General features: G+C 49.5%; 1 protein-coding gene across 1 annotated transcript in view; it reads left to right on the forward strand.

The window, feature by feature from the left end:
• LOC139259677 (protein Wnt-6-like) overlaps positions 1-14,985 on the forward strand; it is a 166,359-nt gene extending 151,374 nt beyond the window's left edge. Inside the window, exon 4 of the mRNA XM_070875239.1 lies at positions 13,659-14,985. Within this exon, the coding sequence (XP_070731340.1) occupies positions 13,659-14,120 (462 nt within the window). The 3' untranslated portion in view covers positions 14,121-14,985. The remainder of the gene's footprint in view (positions 1-13,658) is intronic.
• The last annotated feature ends 12,039 nt before the right edge of the window (positions 14,986-27,024 follow it).

Consider the following 27,024-nt stretch of genomic DNA (forward strand, 5'->3'; position numbering starts at 1 on the left):
ATGGACTCAGCTCCACTTCTTCGCCTGCTCCCCATAACCCTTTATTCCCTTATCGCTCAAAAATCTGTCTATCTCTGCCTTAAATATATTCAATAACCCATCCTCCACTGCTCTCTGGGGCAGAGAATTCCATAGATTTACAACCCTCTGAGAGAAGAAATTTCTCCTCATCTTAGTTTTAAATGGGCGGCCCCTTATTCTGAGACGATGTCCCCTAGTTTTAGTTTCCCCTATGAATGGAAGTATCCTCTCTACATCCACCTTGTCGAGCCCCCCTCATTATCTTATAAGTTTCAATAAGATCACCTCTCATTTTTCTAAACTCCAATGTGTATAGGCCCAACCTACCCAACCTTTCCTCATTAGTCAACCCCTTCACCTGCGGAATCAACCTAGTGAACCTTCTCTGAACAGCCTCCAATGCAAGTATATCCTTTCTTAAATACAGAGACCAAAACTGTACACAATACTCCAGGTGTGGCCACACCAATACCCTGTACTTTTGTAGCAGGACTTCTCTGCTTTTATACTCTATTCCCCTTGCAATAAAGGACAACATTCCATTTACTTGCTGTACCTGCATACTAAAGGGGCGGCCCCTTATTCTTGGACTATGTCCCCTAGTTTTAGTTTCCCCTATTAGTGGAAATATCCTCTCTAAATCCACCTTGTCGAACCCCCTCATTATCTTATATGTTTTGATAAGATCACGTCTCATACTTCTGAACTCCAATGTGTATAGTCCCAACCTACTCAACCTATCTTCATAAGTCAACCCCCTCATTTCCAGAATCAATCTCGTGAACCTTCTCTGAACAGCCTCCAATGCAAGTAAATATGGAGACCAAAACTGTACACAGTAGTCCGTTAACATACATTCAAGGCTAATTTTTGGGGTGAATTCTGTCAGTTTTCATCCAGCCCTCTCGGTGCCATATAGGGCAGCACCAGTAATAGAGATGTAGTGGTTTTCTGGCACCTCATGTTCCCCAACAATATCAGGGCCATTCACATTTACACAAACATATCAAAAAAAGATCTTGACAGAAGAAAGGATGTTAAACTTAGTCCAAATTCTTTTCATGGCATAAATAAATTATGGAAGGGGTTCTGATGGTAAAACTCTTTCAGTTAAAAGGTCATGAATGGCAAGACTCCCTCATTAAAGATGTTCCTGATAGTAAGACTCCATCTTTAAATAAAGCCTTCCACATCGACAAGGCGCAAGTCAGGAGTGCAATGGAATACTCTCCACTTGCCTGGATAAATGCAGCTCCAAAAATGCTCAAGAAGCTCGACACCATCTAGCCCACTTGATCCACCACCTTAAACATTCACTCCCTTCACCACCGACGCACCGTGGTTGCACTGCAGCAACTCACCAAGGCTTCTTCAGCAGCACCTCCCAAACCTGCGACCTCTACCACCTAAAAGGACAAGGGCAGCAAGCGCATAGGAACACCACCACCTCCACGTTCTTCTGCAAGTCACACACCATCCTGACTTGGAAATATATCGGCCGTTCCTTCATCGTCGCTGGGTCGAAATCCTGGAACTCCCTCCCTAACAGCACTGTGGGAGCACCTTCAACACACGGACTGCAGCGGTTCAAGAAGGCGGCTCACCACCACCTTCTCAAATGCGATTAGGGATGGGCATTAAATGCCGGCCTTGCCAGTGATGCCCACATCCCGTGAACGAATAAAAGAAAAATGGGGACCTGATAACAACTCTTTGTCCTTGAGGGCGATTGATGGTGGGTGGGGTCCCCTCAATAATAGGGTCCTGATACTAAGACTTCCCTTTTGAAATGAGAGTGGAACTCCTTCATTCACAGAGGTTCTCATGGTAAAATGGTCTCCTTAACAGGCGTCCTGATGGTCAACCTTCCTCAATAGTGTGGGTCTTATTGGTGAGGCTCCCCTACTCAAAGAGGAAATGATGATGAGACTCCCTTATAGAGTGGCATCTTAATGGAAAGATATTGTTAGAGAACATTTTGAGGAGATAGTGACTCTGATAGGCATGGGGGAGCTCAACAGTAACAATAACAATAAGTTTTATTTATATAGCGCCTTTAACATAGTAAAACATCCCAAGGTGCTTCACAACAGTGTTTCAGACAAACAGATACATTTGACACCGAGACACAGAAGAAATTAAGGCAGATTATCAAAAGCTTGGTCAAAGAGGTATGTTTTAAGCAGCGCCTTAAAGGAGGAAAGAGAGGTAAAGAGGCGGATAGATTTAGGGAGGGAGTTCCAGAGCTGAGGGTCCAAACAGCTGAAGGCATGGCCACCGATGGTTGAGCAGTTATAATGAGGGATGTTCAAGAGGGCAGAGTTTGAGGAGTGCAGACATCTTGTGGGGTTGTGAGGCTGATAAAGATTACAGAGATAGGGAGAGGCGAGTCCATGGAGTGATTTGTAAACAAGGATGAGAATTTTGAAATTGAGGCGTTGTTTAACTGGGAGCCAGTGTAAGTCTGAAAGCACAGGGGGGTGATGGGTGATCTTGACTCGGTGCGAGTTAGGACACGGGCTGCCAAGTTTTGGATGATTTCAAGTTTACGTAGTCTGGAATGTGGGAGGCCGGCCAGGAGTGAGTTGGAGTAGTCAAGTCTAGAGGTAACAAAGGCATGGATGAGGGTTTCAGCAGCAGAAGAGCTGAGGCAAGGGCAGAGGTGGGCAACATTACGGAGGTGGAAAAAGGCGGTTTTAGTTATGCGATGGATATGTGGCTGGAAACTCATTTCAGGGTCAAATATGACACCTCGATTGCAAACAGTCTTGTTCACCCTCAGATTGATGCTAGGGAGAGGGATGGAGTCAGTGGTTAGGGAACGCGGTTTGTGGTGGGTACCAAAGATAATGGCTTTGGTCTTCCCAATATTTAATTGGAGAAAATTTCTGCTCATCCAGTACGAGATGTCGGACAAGTAGTCTGACAATTTAGAGGCTGTGGCGGGGTCGAGAGAAGTGGTGGTGAGGTAGAGCTGGGTGAACAGACACACAGATTGATTGTATCACTGAAGCACACTGGGATAATGTCTGCACCCACAACAGGAGAACAGATGAATCGGGGGCGGGGGAGGGGGGGACAGGACCTCAAACCGGAGATATTCACGTATGACTAGAAGGGCTGAATGGCCTACTCCTGCACCTATTTTCAATGTTTCTATGTTTCTATGACACAAATCTGCATTGGGTGATCTACTGATTGAGTTATCTGGGGAACTCCCCCTCCTCCTTGTTTCCCTTTGTTAAAAGGCAAGCGACCACCAAATCTCAGAATGTTCCAGAATAATGTCCTATCTGTGTGTGGAATATGCAACAATAATTTGTATTTGTATGGCGTCTTTAACGTAGTGAAACATCCCAAGGTGCATCACAGGAGTATTACGACATTTAAAAAATTGACATCGAGTCGCATAAGGAGAAATTAGGGCAGCCCTAATCGAGGCGTTGCTTAACCGGGAGCCAGTGTAGGTTGGTGAGCACATGGGTAATGGGTGAGCGGGACTTGGTGCGAGTTAGCCAAGTAGACACGGAGGTAGCCAAGTTTTGGATCACCTCTAGATTACGTAGTGTAGAATGTGGGAGGCCAGCCAGGAGTGCGTTGGAATAGTCAAGTCTAAAGGTAACAAAGGCATGGATGAGGGCTTCAGCAGCGGATGAGCTGAGGTACTCTGGGATAATGCAAGAAAAAATAACAGTAAAAGAGAATATTATTTGAATGGGGAGAAATTACAACATGCTGCGGTGCAGAGGGACCTGGGGGTCCTTGTGCATGCATCCCAAAAAGTTAGTTTGCAGGTGCAGCAGGTAATCAGGAAGGCGAATGGAATGTTGGCCTTCATTGCGAGAGGGATGGAGTACAAAAGCAGGGAGGTCCTTCTGCAACTGTGTAGGGTATTGGTGAGGCCGCACCTGGAGTACCGCGTGCAGTTTTGGTCACCTTTCTTAAGGAAGGATATTCTAGCTTTGGAGGGGGTACAGAGACGATTCACTAGGCTGGTTCCGGAGATGAGGGAGTTACCTTATGATGATAGATTGAGTAGACTGGGTCTTTACTCGTTGGAGTTCAGAAGGATGAAGGGTGATCTTATAGAAACATTTAAAATAATGAAAGGGATAGACAAGATAGAGGCAGAGAGGTTGTTTCCACTGGTCGGGGAGACTAGAACTAGGGGGCACAGCCTCAAAATACGGGGGGAGCCAATTTAAAACCGAGTTGAGAAGGAATTTCTTCTCCCAGAGGGTTGTGAATCTGTGGAATTCTCTGCCCAAGGAAGCAGTTGAGGCTAGCTCATTGAATGTATTCAAATCACAGATACTTAGATTTTTAACCAATAAGGGAATTAAGGGTTACGGGGAGCGGGCGGGTAAGTGGAGCTGAGTCCACGGCCAGATCAGCCATGATCTTGTTGAATGGCGGAGCAGGCTCGAGGGGCTAGATGGCCTACTCCTGTTCCTAATTCTTATGTTCTTATGTTCTTATGTTCTTATGCAAGGGTGGAGACAGGCGATGTTACGGAGATGGAAGTAGGCGGTCTTAGTTATTCAGACTTTTGAAATGTTCAATTCAGATGTGTTTAGCTCTGATTGTTAGCACATCGTTGAAGGATGTGATCATAATATTAGGAAAGCTTGGAAGAATTTCCTTTCCCGCCCACTCAGGTGGTCACAATGTGAAAAGGTCTCATAGAAACATAGAAACATAGAAAATAGGTGCAGGAGTAGGCCATTCGGCCCTTCTAGGCTGCACCGCCATTCAATGAGTTCATGGCTGAACATGCAACTTCAGTACCCCATTCCTGCTTTCTCACCATACCTCTTGATTCCCCTAGTAGTAAGGACTTCATCTAACTCCTTTTTGAATATATTTAGTGAATTGGCCTCAACAACTTTCTGTGGTAGAGAATTCCACAGGTTCACCACTCTCTGGGTGAAGAAATTCCTCCTCATCTCGGTCCTAAATGGCTTCCCCCTTATCCTTAGACTGTGTCCCCTGGTTCTGGACTTCCCCAACATTGGGAACATTCTTCCTGCATCTAACCTGTCTAACCCCGTCAGAATTTTAAACGTTTCTATGAGGTCCCCTCTCATTCTTCTGAACTCCAGTGAATACAAACCTAGTTGATCCAGTCTTTCTTGATAGGTCAGTCCCGCCATCCCGGGAATCAGTCTGGTGAACCTTCGCTGCACTCCCTCAATAGCAAGAATGTCCTTCCTCAGGTTAGGAGACCAAAACTGTACACAATACTCCAGGTGTGGCCTCAACAAGGCCCTTTACAACTGCCATAACACCTCCCTGCCCCTGTACTCAAATCCCCTCGCTATGAAAGCCAACATGCCATTTGCTTTCTTAACCGCCTGCTGTACCTGCATGCCAACCTTCAATGACTGATGTACCATGACACCCAGGTCTCTTTGCACCTCCCCTTTTCCTAATCTGTCACCATTCAGATAATAGTCTGTCTCTCTGTTTTTACCACCAAAGTGGATAACCTCACATTTATCCACATTATACTTCATCTGCCATGCATTTGCCCACTCACCTAACCTATCCAAGTCGCTCTGCAGCCTCATAGCATCCTCCTCGCAGCTCACACTGCCACCCAACTTAGTGTCATCCGCAAATTTGGAGATACTACATTTAATCCCCTCGTCTAAATCATTAATGTACAGTGTAAACAGCTGGGGCCCCAGCACAGAACCTTGAGGTACCCCACTAGTCACTGCCTGCCATTCTGAAAAGTCCCCATTTACTCCTACTCTTTGCTTCCTGTCTGACAACCAGTTCTCAATCCATGTCAGCACACTACCCACAATCCCATGTGCTTTAACTTTGCACATTAATCTCTTGTGTGGGACCTTGTCGAAAGCCTTCTGAAAGTCCAAATATACCACATCAACTGGTTCTCCCTTGTCCACTCTACTGGAAACATCCTCAAAAAATTCCAGAAGATTTGTCAAGCATGATTTCCCTTTCACAAATCCATGCTGACTTGGACCTATCATATCACCATTTTCCAGATGCACTGCTATGACATCCTTAATAATTGATTCCATCATTTTACCCACTACCGATGTCAGGCTGACCGGTCTATAATTCCCTGTTTTCTCTCTCCCTCCTTTTTTAAAAAGTGGGGTTACATTGGCTACCCTCCACTCCATAGGAACTGATCCAGAGTCAATGGAATGTTGGAAAATGACTGTCAATGCATCCACTATTTTCAAGGCCACCTCCTTAAGTACTCTGGGATGCAGTCCATCAGGCCCTGGGGATTTATCGGCCTTCAATCCCATCAATTTCCCCAACACAATTTCCCGACTAATAAGGATTTCCCTCAGTTCCTCCTCCTTACTAGACCCTCTGACCCCTTTTATATCCGGAAAGTTGTTTGTGTCCTCCTCAGTGAATACCGAACCAAAGTACTTGTTCAATTGGTCCGCCATTTCTTTGTTCCCCGTTATGACTTCCCCTGATTCTGACTGCAGGGGACCTACGTTTGTCTTTACTAACCTTTTTCTCTTTACATATCTATAGAAACTTTTGCAATCCGTCTTAATGTTCCCTGCAAGCTTCTTCTCGTACTCCATTTTCCCTGCCCTAATCAAACCCTTTGTCCTCCTCTGCTGAGTTCTAAATTTCTCCCAGTCCCCGGGTTCGCTGCTATTTCTGGCCAATTTGTATGCCACTTCCTTGGCTTTAATGCTATCCCTGATTTCCCTTGATAGCCACGGTTGAGCCACCTTCCCTTTTTTATTTTTACGCCAGACAGGAATGTACAATTGTTGTAGTTCATCCATGCGGTCTCTAAATGTCTGCCATTGCCCATCCACAGTCAACCCCTTCAGTATCATTCGCCAATCTAGCCTCGCCAATTCACACCTCATACCTTCAAAGTTACCCTTCTTTAAGTTCTGGACCATGGTCTCTGAATTAACTGTTTCATTCTCCATCCTAATGCAGAATTCCACCATATTATGGTCACTCTTCCCCAAGGGGCCTCGCACAACGAGATTGCTAATTAATCCTCTCCCATTGAATGGCACGTTAGTTTAGTAAAGGCTTGAAATGGGATGACATTTGGTAAGGCCTTCATTCTTTGAATTATCTTCAAAATCCAACAACAACTTTCATTTATATAGCATCTTTAACTGAGCAAAACTTCCCAAGGAGCTTCACAAGAGCGATCATCAAACAAAATTTGACACCGACTCACAGAGGGAGATATCCGGACAGATTACCAAAAGCTTGGTCAAGGAGGTAGGTTTTAAGCAACGTCGTGAAGGAAGGGAGAGAGGCAGGGAGGTTTAGGGAGGGAATTCCAGAGCTTGGGGCCCCAGGCAGCTGAAGGCACGCCCGCCAATGGTGGAGCGAATAAAATCAGGGATGTTCAAGATGCCAAATTGGAGGAGCGCAGAGATCTTGAAGGGCTGCAAGAGAGTACAGAGTTAGGGAAGGGCGAAGCCATGGAAGGATTTGAAAACAAGGATGAAAATTTTAAAATTGAGGCGTTGCTTAACCGAGAGCCAATGTAGGTCAGCGAGCACAGGGGTGATGGGTGAGCAGGACTTGCTGCAAGTTACGATGCAGTCAACAGATTGTAGGGGTGCAGCCTGTCTTGACACATTGCCCTCAGAACCTGCTTTCCCCAGAAGCTAACAAGCCATGAAGATGTCTTCCAGGATATTTGTAGATAGGTTGTCCCAACAGATGTTGGGGTATGCCCCCCACACCCCCATAATCAAACACCCTGGAGCTGTGCTTTTGTGGCAGTTCATTGTGACGTGAAGTTTACCACTTTAACACTGACCCACCCCTAACTCTGTGGGGGCCTGGGGCAATGGAACAGGACTCGTGTTATGTCGGAATGAATGAAGACCCTTGCAAAGGTACGATGGTCTTCTGTGTTCTGCAAGCACCAGACACGTTCATTGGAGCACAAGAGTTGCTGTTCAGACCGATCCGTCAAAGGCTAAAGATCGAGAGTGATGCAGAGTAAATGTACGATGATCACTAAACCTTTCGGCCTTGATATGCAACCAAGGCCAGTCTAGCAAAGCTCCTCGGCTGCTGCTAGGACATAGATATGATCCATCATCATAGGCAGTCCCTCGGAATCGAGGAAGACTTGCTCCACTCTTAAAATGGGTCCTTAGGTGGCTGAACAGTCCAATACGAGAACCACAGTCCCTGTCACAGGTGGGACAGATAGTCGTTGAGTGTAAGGGAGGATGGGACAGGTTTGCCGCATGATCTTTCTGCTGCCTGCGCTTGTTTAGAAACATAGAAAAATAGAAAATAGGTGCAGGAGTAGGCCATTCGGCCCTTTGAGCCTGCACCACCATTCAATAAGATCATGGCTGATCATTCAACTCTCTGAGTGAAGAAGTTTCTCCTCATCTCAGTCCTAAATGGCTTACCCCTTATCCTTCGGCTGTGACCCCTGGTTCTGGACTTCCCCAACATCGGGAACATTCTTCCTGCATCTAACCTGTCCAGTCCCGTCAGAATTTTATACATTTCTATGAGACCCCCTCTCATCCTTCTAAACTTCAGTGAATACAGGCCCAGTCGATCCAATCTCTCCTCATATGTCAGTCCTGCCATCCTGGGAATCAGTCTGGTGAACCTTTGCTGCACTCCCTCAATAGCAAGAATGTCCTTCCTCAGATTAGGAGGCCAAAACTGAACACAATATTCCAGGTGAGGCCTCACCAAGGCCCTGTACAACTGCAGTAAGACCTCCCTGCTCCTATACTCAAATCTCCTAGCTATGAAAGCCAACATACCAATTGTCTTCTTCACCGCCTGCTGTACCTGCATGCCAACTTTCAATGACTGATTTACCATGACACCCAGGTCTTGTTGCACCTGCCCTTTTCCTAATCTGCCGCCATTCAGATAATATTCTGCCTTCGTGTTTTTGCCACCAATGTGGATAACCTCACATTTATCTATATTATACTGCATCTGCCATGCATTTGCCCACTCACCTAACCTGTCCAAGTCACCCTGCAGCCTCTTAGCAGCCTCTAAGCATTGAATTGAAAATAGCTCATTGAATGTATTCAAATCACAGATAGATAGATTTTTAACCAATAAGGGAATTACGGGTACGGGGAGCGGGCGGGTAAGTGGAGCTGAGTCCACGGCCAGATCAGCCATGATCTTGTTGAATGGCGGAGCAGGCTCGAGGGGCTAGATGGCCTAGTCCTGTTCCTAATTCTTATGTTCTTATGTTTTGATGTTCCTCACAGCTCACACCGCCACCCAGTTTAGTGTCATCTACAAACTTGGAGATATTATACTCAATTCCTTCATCTAAATCATTGATGTATATTGTAAATAGCTGGGGTCCCAGCACTGAGCCCTGCGGCACCCCACTAGTCACTGCATGCCATTCTGAAAAGGACCCGTTTATCCCGACTCTCTGCTTCCTGTCTGTCAACCAGTTCTCTATCCACTCTGCTAGTTACATCCTCAAAAAATTCCAGAAGGTTTGTCAAGCATGATTTCCCTTTCATAAATCCATGCTGACTTGGACCAATCCTGTCACTGCTTTCCAAATGCGCTGCTATTTCATCTTTAATAATTGATTCTAAAATTTTCCCTTCTGCTGATGGCAGGCTAACCGGTCTATAATTACCCGTTTTCTCTCTCCCTCCTTTTTAAAAAGTGGTGTTACATTAGCTACTCTCCAGTCCATAGGAACTGATCCAGAGTCGATAGACTGTTGGAAAATGATCACCAATGCATCCACTAGGGCCACTTCCTTAAGTACTCTGGGATGCAGACTATCAGGCCCTGGGGATTTATCGGCCTTCAATCCCATCAATTTCCCTAACACAATTTCGCGCCTAATAAGGATTCCCTTCAGTTCCTCCTTCTCACTAGACCCTCGGTCCCCTAGTATTTCCGGAAGGTTATTTGTGTCTTCCTTCATGAAGACAGAACCAAAGTATTTGTTCAACTGGTCTGCCCTTTCTTTGTTCCCACATTATAAATTCACCTGTTGGGGTGGAGCCTGCACACACTGTGTTTCTACCCCATTGGCCTTCCGGCTGATAAGTCTTCTTTCAACGTGCCCTGCACACCGCCCCCCATGCCCTCCCCTTTCCACACACCACCCTACTTCATACCTATGTCCTAGCATCAGACTGGGGGCATTGCTCGACTGGCCCTGGTGTAGTGATCATCGCACATTTACATTGTCTCTGCAAGATCCTACAAATCCCCTGAGAGGACAGATGCACCAACGTCAGTGTTCTCAATCAGGCCAACATCCCCAGCATCGAAGCACCGACCACACTCGACCAGCTCCGCTGGGCGGGGCCACATTGTCCGCATGCCTGACACAAGACTCCCAAAGCAAGCGCTCTACTTGGAACTCCTACACGGCAAGCGAGCCCCAGGTGGGCAGAGGAAACATCACAGGGACACTCTCAAAGCCTCCTTGATAAAGTGCAACATCCCCACTAACACCTGGGAGTCCCTGGCCAAAGACCTCCCTAGATAGAGGAAGAGCATCCGGGAGGGCGCTGAGCACCTCGAGTCTCGTTGCCGAGAGTATGCAGAAGTCAAGTGCAGGCGGCGGAAGGAGCTTGCGGCAAACCAGGCTCCCCACCCACCCTTTCCTCCAACCACTGTCTGTCCCACCTGTGACAGAGACTGTAATTCCCATATTGGACTGTTCAGTCACCTAAGAACTCATTTTGAGAGTGGAAGCAAGTCTTCCTCGATGCCTGTGATGATGATAATGATGTGTGCACACTAGATCCGTGCTGCAGAGCTGGTCTCCAGTCGACTTGGTTAATCCTTGCCACTGGACCAAGGCCTAGCTCTGTCAAGGTCATGTGGTGGCTGTTAAAAAAATCCACGCACAGGCATCTTCCACCCTTCACCATGTAGTTCGGGACCTGGAATATCAGGACCCTCATTGAAACACCTTACAACTCATCCCATTTTTTGATGAGGAAGCAAGTCATCCTCGATATGAGGGACTGCCTAAAACTATACTATACTAGATGTGGACTGAGAAAGAAGGAGGCTTACAAGGAAAGATTGGGTTCTATTTAGTGTCTTTCACTGTGTTGAACCACCCATTTGTGGCGGCATTGCAGGTTTCTGCTTTATATGGGAAGGACTTCAAGAAAAGACTTGCATTTATATAACGCCTTTCACGACCTCTAAAACATCCCAAAGTGCTTTTCAGCCAATGAAGCACTTTTTGGTCACAGTTGTAATGTGAGAAACGCAGCAGCCAATTTGTGCACAGCAAGCTCGACACAAACAGCAATGAGATAAATGTCCAGGTCATGTTTTTAGAGGTGAATATTGGCCAGGAGACTGGGGGGAAACTCACCTAACTCTTCATAAAATAGTGCCGCGTGATCTTTTACGTCTACCTGAGAGAGCAGACCGAGGCCTCGGTTTAACATCTCATCTGAAAGGCAGCACCTCTGGCAGTGCAGCACTCCCTCAGCACTCATCATCATAGGCAGTCCATCGAAACGAGGATGGCTTGCTTCGGCGCCAAAAAACTCACCCATCACCCCCTGTGCTCGCTGACCTACATTGGCTCCCGGTTAAGCAACGCCTCGATTTCAACATTCTCGCCCTTGTTTACAAATCCCTCCATGGCCTCACCCCTCCCCATCTCTGTAATCTCCTCCAGTCTCACGACCCCCCGAGATATCTGCGCTCCTCTAATTCTGCCCTCTTGAGCATCCCGGATTATAATCGCTCAACCATCGGTCGCCGTGCCTTCAGCTGCCTGGGCCCCAAGCTCTGGAACTCCCTCCCTAAACTCTCTCCGCCTCGCTACCTCTCTTTCCTCCTTTAAGACGCTCCTTAAAACCTACCTCTTTGACCAAGCTTTTGGTCATCTGCCGTAATTTCTTCTTATGTGGCTCGGTGTCAAATTTATTTGTTTTGTCTTGTAACACTCCTGGGAAGCGCCTTGGGACGTTTTACTACATTAAAGGCGCCATATAAATACAAGTTGTTGTTGTTATGTTAATAGGGTTAGATGAAGTAGGGTGGGAGGAGACTGGTGTGGTGCATTAACACGGCATGGACCTGTTGGGCTGAATGGCCTGTTACTGTGCTGTAAACTTCGATGTACATCTATGTGATTCTTTCTCTCTGCCCTTACCCTAGAGAAAAGAAAGCCTTGGATTTATATAGCGCCTTTCACGACCACTGGACATCCCAAAGCGCTTTCAGCCAATGAAGTACTTTTGGAGTGCAGTCACTGTTGTAATGTGGGAAACGCGGCAGCCAATTCGTGCACAGCAAGCTCCCACAAACAGCAACGTGATAATGACCAGATAATCTGTTTTTTTTGTTATGTTGATTGAGGGATAAATATTGGCTCAGGACACTGGGGAGAACTCCCCTGCTCTTCTTAGAAATAGTGCCATGGGATCTTTTACGTGCACTTGAGAGAGCAGACGGGGCTTCGGTTTAACGTCCCATCCGAATGATGGCACCTCCGACAGTGTGGCGCTCCCTCAGCACTGCACTGGAGTGATGAGTAGATTCACCCCCCCACCCCTTCCCCGCACCCACAACTAACTGAGAGCAGCCAGCGCCGCCCAAAGTAGCAACATATGACATATGAAGAAAGACTGGATCGACTGGGCCTGTATTCACTAGAATTTAGAAGAATGAGAGGGGATCTCATAGAAACATATAAAATTCTGATGGGATTGGTTAGATGCAGGAAGAATGTTCCCGATGTTGAGGAAGTCCAGAACCAGGGGTCACAGTCTGAGGATAAGGGGTAAGCCAGTTAGGGCCGAGATGAGGAGAAACTTCTTCACCCAGAGAATTGTGAACCTGTGGAATTCTCTACCGCAGAGAGTTGTTGAGGCCAGTTCGTTAGATATATTCAAAAGGGAGTTAGATATGGCCCTTGCGGCTAAAGGGATCAAGAGGTATGGAGAGAAAGCAGGAAAGTGAGGTGAATGATCAGCCATGATCTTATTGAATGGTGGTGCAGGCTCGAAGGGCCAAATGGCCTACTCCTGCAACTATTTGCTATGTTTCTATGTTTCTAACCGAACCTGATCTAAACGGACAGACAGTCCACAATCACAGGGAGCTTCTGGATAACAGGCTGAGGAACAGTGTGCATCTTCATGTAACCGACGCGAGCAAGGACTTCTGAACTGGAATTCACTCGGCAATCCTCGTGTGGGGGCGCAGGGGCGGGGAAACAGTATCTCTAAAGTCACTGACCCACGCAGCACCTCCCTTTGATTGTAATCTCCTCATTTGAGCCGTAGATAAACAGAGCTCGGGGTGTGTGGGGGGGCGCTGGCGGGATGTGGGGGAAGAGATCTGAAGAACCAGGCCCTTCTGGTGGCACGGGCTCCCAAGACGTGCCCTTCCCTTGGCTTTTAATCCGCAAGCCATCTTAATGAAAGCACATTAAAACCTTGCGGAGAGCTGCTCGGTGCATTAATCATGACTTCATTACAGCCGGTATGTAACCAAGGTGAGCTTTGTGCTCAGCGCGCCTGACAATCCTTTGCCTGTAGCTATGAGAGTAAATTCTTCAGTGAGTCTGGTTTTATCTTGCCAATCTATCTGTTGTTTTTTCTCTCTCTCTCTCTCTCTCTCCCTCCCTCCCTCTCCAGGCTGTGAAGAATTACATGAGAACCGAGTGCAAATGTCACGGGCTGTCTGGCTCCTGCACGCTGCGAACATGCTGGAAGAAGATGCCCAACCTGCGAGAGGTGGGCGAGCGGCTTCTGGACCGCTTCAACGGCGCCTTCAAGGTGATGGGGGGCAACGACGGCAAGACGCTGATGCCGGTGGGCCAGAACATCAAGCCCCCCGACCGCCATGACCTGGTCTACTCAGCCGACTCGCCCGACTTCTGCCTGCCCAACCGCAAGACGGGCTCGCCGGGCACCCGGGGCCGCTCCTGCAACGGCACGGCGCTAGACGTCGGCGGCTGTGACCTGCTGTGCTGCGGCAGGGGCTTCCGGGACCAGACGCTGGTCTTCGAGGAGAACTGCCTCTGCCGCTTTCACTGGTGCTGCATGGTGCAGTGCAAGAAGTGCACCGTCCGCAACCAGCTGAGCCTGTGCTTGTGACCTGGGGGGGGGGCCCCCCCCCCCATTGACCAACTCTGCTCGCAACGTATCCACCAGAGATCCCACAATCCTACCAGGCCCCCCCCCCCCCCCCCACCTTCCACTCCCTCCGCCATTGGTCGCTCTCGCCTTCTCCCGGCCAATCGGAAAGCCAACGGGAACGGGAACGCCCCACACCCACCACCCCCCCCCCCCCCTTCCACTCCCTCCGCCATTGGTCGCTCTCGCCTTCTCCCGCCCAATCGGAAAGCCAACGGGAACGGGAACGCCCCACACCCACCACCCCCCCCCCCCCCCTCCGCCATTGGTCGCTCTCGCCTTCTCCCGGCCAATCGGAAAGCCAACGGGAACGGGAACGCCCCACACCACCCCCCCCCCCACCGCCCTCCGCCATTGGTCGCTCTCGCCTTCTCCCGGCCAATCGGAAAGCCAACGGGAACAGGAACGCCCCACATCCCCCCCCCACCCCCCGCCCCCCCCCGCCATTGGTCGCTCTCGCCTTCTCCCGGCCAATCGGAAAGCCAACGGGAACGGGAACGCCCCACACCACCGCCCCCCCCCCCCCTCACCGCCCTCCGCCATTGGTCGCTCTCGCCTTCTCCCAGCCAATCGGAAAGCCAACGGGAACAGGAACGCCCCACATCCCCCCCCCAACAACCCCCTCCCCCACCGCCATTGGTCGATCTCGCCTTCTCCCGGCCAATCGGAACGCCAACCGGAATGGACTCTTCCTTACCCGATTGGGTGACTCTCGACTGCCTTCTTTCCCCCAATCACCTACCCCCCCCCCCCCCGCCACCCCCCCCACCACCGTTCACCATCATTTTATCATTAATGAGCGAAATTGTTCTGAAGCAAGTTAAATAAAACCAACAATTTTTTTTTTTAAGGATCGGTTGCTTTTTTTCTCCCTCTTTCTCTCCCCCCTTTCGGGTTTTTTTTTGCTGGCGGAGGTATCCGGGAGGTTGCTCTTCACTTCCCAGAGATTCCCTGTGCGATCCTGGAGGGTTGGCCAACCCCCGACGGAGAAGGGGATTAGCCGCGAGCCCAACGCCAGTCAACGGCGAAGGAGCAATGGTTGAAGAAAGGACCATAGACCACAGATCCTGTTGCGAATTAACCACAAGGGGAGCAGTGGGCAAAATATCGTCAGAGGAAAGGACTGTATGGATCTGCGAACGAGAAGCGTATTGCAATTACGTAACGGAGACAAGAGTTTAAACAATTTTAGATGCTAGAGCTGGTGTTAGTCGAGTGGCGGGGTGCATGGGTTTTACATAAAGGGTGGGGGTGACTTTGCCAACTTTGCTCGATGTACAAGAGACTCACGGAACCTGGACCTTCTGCAATCCTCCTCTCCCTGCTGAGCATGCAGCTTAATCATTAACCCGTTGTCTCGATAGCAGAACGAGCAGGGAAATCTTTAACACTGGGATAAGGCAAGAACAGAAGTCGTAAATGCGATGCAGAACGCATTCGTTGAACAAAGACCCCAAACAGTTGTTGTTATTTCTTGTGTGTGCGTGTGCATGCGCACGTGAGAGAGCGTGCGAGGCTGCGTCAGAGCTCATGGGCTTGCATGGACATATGTGTGCATGTCTGTGTGTGTGCCGTGTGTTTGCGTGTGCGCAGCCATGTATGTGTGCGTGTGTTTGCGTGTGCGCTATCATGTACCTGTGCGTGTGTTTGCGTTTGCGTACGTCATGTGTGTGTGTGTGCATGCGTTACTGTGTATGTGGGCGCAAGTGTGTGGCCGCGTACGTGTGTGTGTGTGTGTGTGTTTATGTGCATGTGTATGCATGTGCATCGCATGTTTGTGTTTGTGTGTGTGCGTGTCACTGGATACGTGGGCGCATGCGTGTGGCTGTGCGCATTTGTGTGTGTTTATGTGAACGTGTGTGCGTTGGGTGTGTGTGTGTGTGCGTGCTGCAAGTGTACATCGTGTGTATGCGTCATGTGTGTCTGCACGCGTGTGCACCGTGCGTGAGTTTGCGTGAGCGTGTGCATGGGCGTGCGCGTGTGTGCTTGCGTATGTGTGGTGGGGGCAGAGGGAGAGAGAAGGGTGAGTTCGGTGAAATAAATTGCCTGTGATATCTTGCTGGCAAACAAGGATGCTTGGAATGCATCTTCCTTTGAAAAGACTGAATTTCTGAGGCGAGTTTTATTCACCCAGTGGAATCCCAGTTACAGACAGAAATCTGTGTTACATCTGTGGCAATTCTCCAACTGCATCTTAATCCCAGATCAATTCCTTTTAATTCCCTTGCCTGTAGTCCCTCTCTGTAATACATTCTATGTAAAACTTGTCATTAAATACATAAGGATCTATTTAAGGAAAACAAATTCTTTCCTAAACATTCTGCTAATTCAGACCAGGCAAGATATGTATATATATAGATATATATATATAATTTACCAGTGCTCCATTGAAGTTTTGCAAAAAAGCTTTTTAGGAGAAACCATACAATGTGTTAGGCTTGGATTTTTAAACTAATCCGTGCAGGAATCTTTGGAAATTTTGACACACTCCCGGGGGGACCCCTTGTAAATACTGACACACTCCCAGAGGCCCACTGTAACTAGTGACACGCACATGGGGGAACCTTTTAAATACTGACACACTCCTGGGGACCTCTGGAAATACTGACACAGTCAGGGGGACACCCTGTAAATATTTACACACTCCCGGGGATCCCCTTTAAATGCTGAAAAACTCCTGGGGACCCTCCTGTAAATACTGATGCAATCCCAGGGATTCCCTGTAAAATCTAACACTCCGTGGGACCGCCTGTAAATATTCACACACACCTGGAAACTCCTTGTAAGTACTGACACACACCCAGGGATCCCCTGTAAATACTGACACACTATCGTGGAGCCACTGTACGTAATGACACATTCCGGGGAACCCCTGTAAATACTGACACACTCCCAGAGACCCCCTGTAAATACTGACACACTCCGAGAGACCCCCTGTAAATACTGACACACTCCTGGGGATCCCTATAAAAGCTGAAACACTCCCGGGAACACGCTGTAAATACTGACAAACTCCCGGGCAACCCCTGCAAATACTGACACACTCCCGGGGACCCCCTGTAAAAATTGACACACTCCTCGGGGGCCCCCTGTAAATACTGACACACTCCCCGGGGACCCTCTGTAAATACTGACACACTCCCCGGGGACCCCCTATAAATATTGACACACTCCTCGGGGGCCCCCTGTAAATACTGACACACTCCCGGGCACCCCCTGTAAATACTGACACACTCCCTGGCACCCCCTGTAAATACTGACACTCCCAGGGATCCCCTGTAAATACCAACACTCCAGGGGACCTCCTGTAAATGCTGGCACACTCCCAGGGAAAACTGTAACTACTGACACAGTCACGGGGACCCCCTGTAAATACTGACACACTCTCGGAGACCCCCTGTAAATACTAACACACTCCTCGGGGGCCCCCTGTAAATACAGACACACTTCCCGGGGACCCCCTGTAAATACAAACACACTCCTGGGGATCCCCTGTAAATACTGACACACTATCGGGGAGCCACTGTACGTAATGACACATTCCGGGAAACCCCTGTAAATACTGACACACACCCAGGGATCCCCTGTAAATACTGACACACTATCGGGGAGCCACTGTACGTAATGACACATTCCGGGGAACCCCTGTAAATACTGACACACACCCAGGGATCCCCTGTAAATACTGACACACTATCGGGGAGCCACTGTACGTAATGATACATTCCAGGGAACCCCTGTAAATACTGACACACTCCCAGAGACCCCCTTTAAATACTGACACACTCCCAGAGACCCCCTGTAAATACTGACACACTCCGAGAGACCCCCTGTAAATACTGACACACTCCTGGGGATCCCTATAAAAGCTGAAACACTCCCGGGAACACGCTGTAAATACTGACAAACTCCCGGGCAGCCCCTGTAAATACTGACACACTCCCGGGCAACCCCTGCAAATACTGACACACTCCCGGGGACCCCCTGTAAATATTGACACACTCCTCGGGGGCCCCCTGTAAATACTGACACACTCCCCGGGGACCCCCTGTAAATACTGACACACTCCCCGGGGACCTCCTGTAAATACTGACACACTCCCGGGCACCCCCTGTAAATACTGACACACTCCCTGGCACCCCCTGTAAATACTAACACACTCCCAGGGATCCCCTGTAAATACCAACACTCCAGGGGACCTCCTGTAAATGCTGGCACACTCCCAGGGAAAACTGTAACTACTGACACAGTCACGGGGACCCCCTGTAAATACTGACACACTCCTCGGGGGCCCCCTGTAAATACAGACACACTTCCCGGGGACCCCCTGTAAATACAAACACACTCCCGGGCACCCCCTGTAAATACTGACACACTCTCGGAGACCCTCTGTAAATACTAACACACTCACGGGGTCTCCATGTAAATACTGACACACTCCCGGGGATTCCCTGTAAATATTGACACACTACCGGCGAGCCCTTCTTAATACTGACATACTCCCAAGGACCCCCTGTAAATACTGACTCACTGCCAGGCGCCCCCTGTAAATACTGACACAGTCCCAGGGAACCCCTGTAACTACTGACACACTCCCAGGGACACCCTGTAAACAATGATACACTCCTCGGGACCCCTGTAAATACTGACACACTCCCAGGCACCCCCTGTAAATACTGACACACTCCCAGGAAACCCCTGTAAATACTGACACACTCCCAGGAAACCCCTGTAAATACTGACACACTCCTCGGGACCCCTGTAAATACTGACACACTCCCAGGCACCCCCTGTAAATACTGACACACTCCCAGGGACACCCTGTAAATACTGACACACTCCCAGGGACAACTGTAACTACTGACACACTCCCTGTAAACAATGATACACTCCTGGAGATCACCTGTAAATACTGACGCACTCATGGGGACCCGCTGTAAATACTGACACACTCCCGGGCACCCCCTGTAAAAACTGACACACTCCTGGGGATCCCTATAAATGCTGAAAAACTCCCGGGGACACCCTGTAAATACTGACAAACTCCCGGGCACCCCCTGTTAATACTGACACACTCCCATGGACCCCCTGTAAATACTGACACACTCCCTGGCAACCCCTGTAAATACTGACACTCCCAAGGATCCCCTGTAAATACCAACACTCCAGTGGACCCCCTGTAAATGCGTAAATGCTGACACACTCCCAGGGACAACTGTAACTACTGACACACTCACGGGGACTCCATGTAATTACTGACACACTCCCGGGGATCCCCTGTAAATATTGACACACTCCCGGCGAGCCCTTCTTAATACTGGCACACTCCCGGGCACCCCCTGTAAATACTGACACACTCCTGGGGATTCCCTGTAAATACTGACACACTCCCAGGCACCCCCTGTAAATAGTGACACACTCCCAGGGACCCCCTGAAAATACTGACACACTCCCAGGGACACCCTGTAAACAATGATACACTCCTGGGGATCCTCTGTAAATACTGACACACTTCTGGGGATCCCCTGTAAATACTGACACACTCCCAAGGACACCCTGTAAATACTGACACACTCCCAGGGACACCCTGTAAACAATGATACACTCTAGGGGATCCCCTGTAAATACTGACACACTCCCGGGGAGCCCCTCTAAATACTTACACACTCCCGGGGACTCGCTGTAAATAATAACACACTCCCAGAGACCCCCTGTAAATACTGACACATTCCCAGAGACCCCCTGTAAATACTAACACACTCCTCGGGGGTCCCCTGTAAATACAGACACACTTCCCGGGGACCCCCTGTAAATACAAACACACTCCCGGGCACCCCCTGCAAATACTGACACACTCCCAGGGACCCCCTGTAAATACTGACGCACTCATGGGGACCCCCTGAAAATACTGACACACCTCCGGGGACCCGCTGTAAACAATAACACACTCCCAGAGACCCCCTGTAAATACTGACACACTCTCGGAGACCCTCTGTAAATACTAACACACTCACGGGGTCTCCATGTAAATACTGACACACTCCCGGGGATTCCCTGTAAATATTGACACACTACCGGCGAGCCCTTCTTAATACTGACATACTCCCAAGGACCCCCTGTAAATACTGACTCACTGCCAGGTGTCCCCTGTAAATACTGACACACTCCCAGGGAACCCCTGTAACAACTGACACACTCTCAGGGACACCCTGTAAACAATGATACATTCCTGGGGACCCCTGTAAATACTGACACACTCCCAGGCACCCCCTGTAAATACTGACACACTCCCAGGAAACCCCTGCAAATACTGACACACTCCTGGGGATCCCTATAAATGCTGAAAAATTCCCGGGGACACCCTGTAAATACTGACAAACTCCCGGGCACCCCCTGTAAATACTGACACACTTCCATGGACCCCCTGTAAATACTGACACACTCCCTGGCAACCCCTGTAAATACTGACACTCCCAAGGATCCCCTGTAAATACCAACACTCCAGGGGACCCCCTGTAAATGCTGACACACTCCCAGGGACAACTTTAACTACTGACACACTCACGGGGACTCCATGTAATTACTGACACACTCTCGGGGATCTCCTGTAAATATTGACACACTCCCGGCGAGCCCTTCTTAATACTGGCACACTCCCGGGCACCCTCTGTAAATACTGACACACTCCTGGGGATTCCCTGTAAATACTGACACACTCCCAGGCACCCCCTGTAAATACTGACACACTACTGGGGATTCCCTGTAAATACTGACACACTCCCAGGCACCCCCTGTAAATACTGACACACTCCCAGGGACCCCCTGAAAATACTGACACACTCCCAGGGACACCCTGTAAACAATGATACACTCCTGGGGATCCTCTGTAAATACTGACACACTCCCGGGGACACCCTGTAAATACTGACACACTCCCTGTAAACAATGATACACTCCTGGGGATCACCTGTAAATACTGACGCACTCATGGGGACCCGCTGTAAATACTGACACACTCCCATGGACCCCCTGTAAATACTGACACACTCCCGGGCACCCCCTGTAAAAACTGACACACTCCTGGGGATCCCTATAAATGCTGAAAAACTCCCGGGGACACCCTGTAAATACTGACAAACTCCCGGGCACCCCCTGTTAATACTGACACACTCCCATGGACCCCCTGTAAATACTGACACACTCCCTGGCAACCCCTGTAAATACTGACACTCCCAAGGATCCCCTGTAAATACCAACACTCCAGTGGACCCCCTGTAAATGCGTAAATGCTGACACACTCCCAGGGACAACTGTAACTACTGACACACTCACGGGGACTCCATGTAATTACTGACACACTCCCGGGGATCCCCTGTAAATATTGACACACTCCCAGCGAGCCCTTCTTAATACTGGCACACTCCCGGGCACCCCCTGTAAATTCTGACACACTCCTGGGGATTCCCTGTAAATACTGACACACTCCCAGGCACCCCCTGTAAATAGTGACACACTCCCAGGGACCCCCTGAAAATACTGACACACTCCCAGGGACACCCTGTAAACAATGATACACTCCTGGGGATCCTCTGTAAATACTGACACACTTCTGGGGATCCCCTGTAAATACTGACACATTCCCAGAGACCCCCTGTAAATACTAACACACTCCTCGGGGGTCCCCTGTAAATATAGACACACTTCCCGGGGACCCCCTGTAAATACAAACACACTCCCGGGCACCCCCTGTAAATACTGACACACTCCCAGGGACCCCCTGTAAATACTGACGCACTCATGGGGACCCCCTGAAAATACTGACACACCTCCGGGGACCCGCTGTAAACAATAACACACTCCCAGAGACCCCCTGTATTTACTGACACACTCTCGGAGACCCTCTGTAAATACTAACACACTCACGGGGTCTCCATGTAAATACTGACACACTCCCAGGGATTCCCTGTAAATATTGACACACTACCGGCGAGCCCTTCTTAATACTGACATACTCCCAAGGACCCCCTGTAAATACTGACTCACTGCCAGGTGTCCCCTGTAAATATTGACACACTCCCAGGGAACCCCTGTAACTACTGACACACTCTCAGGGACACCCTGTAAACAATAATACATTCCTGGGGACCCCTGTAAATACTGACACACTCCCAGGCACCCCCTGTAAATACTGACACACTCCCAGGCACCCCCTGTAAATACTGACACACCCCCAGGAAACCCCTGTAAATACTGACACACTCCTGGGGAAATCCTGTAAATACTGACACACTCCCAGGGACACCCTGTAAATACTGACACACTCCCAGGGACAACTGTAACTACTGACACACTCCCTGTAAACAATGATACACTCCTGGGGATCACCTGTAAATACTGACGCACTCATGGGGACCCCCTGTAAATACTGACACACTCACATGGACCCCCTGTAAATACTGACAAACTCCCGGGCACCCCCTGTAAATACTGACACACTCCCATGGACCCCCTGCAAATACTGACACACTCCCTGGCAACCCCTGTAAATACTGACACTCCCAAGGATCCCCTGTAAATACCAACACTCCAGGGGACCCCCTGTAAATGCTGACACACTCCCAGAGACAACTGTAACTACTGACACACTCACGGGGACTCCATGTAATTACTGACACACTCTCAGGGATCTCCTGTAAATATTGACACACTCCCGGCGAGCCCTTCTTAATACTGGCACACTCCCGGGCACCCCCTGTAAATACTGACACACTCCTGGGGATTCCCTGTAAATACTGACACACTCCCAGGCACCCCCTGTAAATACTGACACACTACTGGGGATTCCCTGTAAATACTGACACACTCCCAGGCACCCCCTGTAAATACTGACACACTCCCAGGGACCCCCTGAAAATACTGACACACTCCCAGGGACACCCTGTAAACAATGATACACTCCTGGGGATCCTCTGTAAATACTGACACACTCCCGGGGATCCCCTGTAAATATTGACACACTCCCGGCGAGCCCTTCTTAATACTGACACACTCCCAAGGACTCCCTGTAAATACTGACACACTCCCAAGGACCCCCTGTAAATACTGACACACTCCCAGGCACCCCCTGTAAATACTGACACACTCCCAGGGACACCCTGTAAACAGTGATACACTCCTGGGGACCCCTGTAAATACTGACACACTCCCAGGCACCCCTGTAAATACTGACACACTCCCAGGCACCCTATGTAAATACTAACACACTCCCAGGAAACCCCTGTAAATACTAACACACTCCCTGGGCCAGCCTGTAAATACTTACACACTCCCCGGAACCCATTGTAAATAATGTCACACTCCTAAGAATCCCTGTAAATACCGACACACTCCCAGGGACCCTATGTAAATACTAACACACTCCCAGGGATCCCTGTCAATACTGACATACTCCCAGGGACCCCCTGTAAATACTGACACACTCCCGGCAACCCCCTGTAAATGCTGACACACTCCCATGAACACCTAATAAATACTGACACACTCCTGGGGAACCTCTGTAAATAATGACACAATGCCGGGGACCTCCAGTAAAGGCAGACACACTCATGCGACATCCTGTAAATACTGACATCTGCCTGGGGACCCCCTGGAAATACTGACACACTCCCGGGGACTCCCTGTAAATACTGACAGACTCCCAGCGATCACCTGTAAATACTGACACACTCCTGGGATCCCTGTAAATACTGACACATTCACAGGGATCTCCTGTAAATACTGACACACTCCCCGGGACCCCCTGTAAATATTAACACACTTCCCGGGACCCCCTGTAAATACTGACACACTCCCGGGGGCCCCCTGTAAATACTGACACACTCCCAGGCACCCCCTGTAAATACTGACACACTCCCAGTAAAACCCCTGTAAATACTGACACACTCCGGTGGAAATCCTGTAAATACTGACACACTCTCAGGGACACCCTGTAAATACTGACACTCCCAGGGACAACTGTAACGACTGACACACTCCCTGTAAACAATGATACACTCCTGGGGATCACCTGTAAATACTAACGCACTCATGGGGACCCCCTGTAAATACTGACACACTCCCATGGACCCCCTGTAAATACTGACACACTCCCGGGCACCCGCTGTAAATACTGACACACTCCTGGGGATCCCTATAAATGCTGAAAAGCTCCCGGGGACACCCTGTAAATACTGACAAACTCCCGGGCACCCCCTGTTAATACTGACACACTCCCATGGACCCCCTGTAAATACTGACACACTCCCTGGCAACCCCTGTAAACACTGACACTCCCAAGGATCCCCTGTAAATACCAACACTCCAGGGGACCCCCTGTAAATGCTGACACACTCCCAGGGACAACTGTAACTACTGACACACTCACGGGGACTCCATGTAATTACTGACACACTCCCGGGGATCCCCTGTAAATATTGACACACGCCCGGCGAGCCCTTCTTAATACTGGCACACTCCCGGGCACCCCCTGTAAATACTGACACACTCCTGGGGATTCCCTGTAAATACTGACACACTCCCAGGAAACCCCTGTAAATACGGACACACTCCTGGGGATTCCCTGTAAATACTGACACACTCCCAGGCACCCCCTGTAAATACTGACACACTCCCAGGGACACCCTGTAAACAAAGATACACTCCTGGGGATCCTCTGTAAATACTGACACACTTCCGGGGGTCCCCTGTAAATACTGACACACTCCCAGGGACACCCTGTAAATACTGACACACTCCCAGGGACACCCTGTAAACAATGATACACTCTCGGGGATCCCCTGTAAATACTGACACACTCCCGGGGAGCCCCTCTAAATACTTACACACTCCCGGGGACCCGCTGTAAATAATAACACACTCCCAGAGACCCCCTGTAAATACTGACACATTCCCAGAGACCCCCTGTAAATACTGACACACTCCGAGAGACCCCCTGTAAATACTGACACACTCCCAGGGACCCCCTGTAAATACTGACACATTCCTGGGGATCCCTATAAATGCTGAAACACTCCGGGAAACACACTGTAAATAGTGACACACTCCTGGGGACACCCTGTAAATACTGACACACACCCGGGCACCCCCTGTAAATACTGACACACTCCCAGGGACCCCCTGTAAATACTGACATACTCCCTGGCACCCCCGTAAATACTGACACACTCCCAGGGACCCCCTGTAAATACTGACACACTCCCTGGCACCCCCTGTAAATACTGACACTCCCAGGGATCCCCTGTAAATACCAACACTCCAGGGGACCCCCTGTAAATGCTGGCACACTGTCAGGGTCAACTGTAACTACTGACACACTCACGGGATCTCCATGTAAATACTGACACACTTCCGGGGATCCCCTGTAAATATTGACACACTCCCGGCGAGCCCTTCTTAATGCTGACACACTCCCAAGAACCCCCTGTAAATACTGATACACTCCCAGGCACCCCCTGTAAATACTGACACACTCCCAGGCACCCCCTGTAAATAGTGACACACTCCCAGGGAACCCCTGTAAATACTGACACACTCCTGGGGATCCCCTGTAAATACTGACACACTCCCAGGGACACCCTGTAAATACTGATACACTCCCAGGGACAACTGTAACTACTGACACACTCCCAGGGACACCCTGTAAACAATGATACACTCCTGGGAATCACCTGTAAATACTGATGCACTCATGGGGACCCCCTGAAAATACTGACACACTCCCAGGGACACCCTGTAAACAATGATACACTCCTTCGGATCACCTGTAAATACTGACACACCTCTAAATACTGACACACTCCCGGGGACCCGCTGTAAATAATAACACACTCCCAGAGACCCCCTGTAAATGCTGACAGACTCCGAGAGACGCCCTGTAAATACTGACACACTCCTGGGGATCCCTATAAATGCTGAAATAGTCCCAGGGACACCCTGTAAATACTGACACACTCCCTGGCACCCCCTGTAAATACTGACACTCCCAGGGATCCCCTGTAAATACCAACACTCCAGGGGACCCCCTGTAAATGCTGACACACTCCCAGGGACAACTGTAACGATTGACACACTCATGGAGACTCCATGTAAATACTGACACACTTCCGGGGATCCCCTGTAAATATTGACACACTCCCGGCGAGCCCTTCTTAATACTGACACACTCCCAAGGACTCCCTGTAAATACTGACACACTCCCAAGGACCCCTGTAAATACTGACACACTCCCAGGCACCCTCTGTAAATACTGTCACACTCCCAGGGAACCCCTGTAAATACTGACACACTCCCAAGGACACCCTGTAAACAGTGATACACTCCTGGGGACCCCTGTAAATACTGACACGCTCCCAGGAACTCCCTGTAAATAGTTACACACTCGCAGGGGGCCCTGTAAATACTGACACACCCCCAGGGACCCCCTGTAAATATTAACACACTCCCCAGGACCCCTGTAAATACTGACACACTTCCGGGGGCCCCCTGTAAATACTGGCACACTCCCGGGGATCCCCTGTAAATACTGACACACTTCCGGGGTCCCCCTGTAAATACTAACACACTCCCTGGGCCAGCCTGTAAATACTTACACACTCCCCGGAACCCATTTTAAATACTGTCACACTCCTAAGAACCCCTGTAAATACTGACACACTCACATGGACCCCCTGTAAATACCGACACACTCCCAGGGACCCTATGTAAATACTAACACACTCCCAGGGATCCCCTGTCAATACTGACATACTCCCAAGGACCCCCTGTAAATACTGACACACTCCCGGCAACCTGCTGTAAATGCTGACAC

This window comes from Pristiophorus japonicus, chromosome 3, assembly GCF_044704955.1.
Source record: "Pristiophorus japonicus isolate sPriJap1 chromosome 3, sPriJap1.hap1, whole genome shotgun sequence".
Classification (NCBI taxonomy): Eukaryota; Metazoa; Chordata; class Chondrichthyes; family Pristiophoridae; genus Pristiophorus; species Pristiophorus japonicus.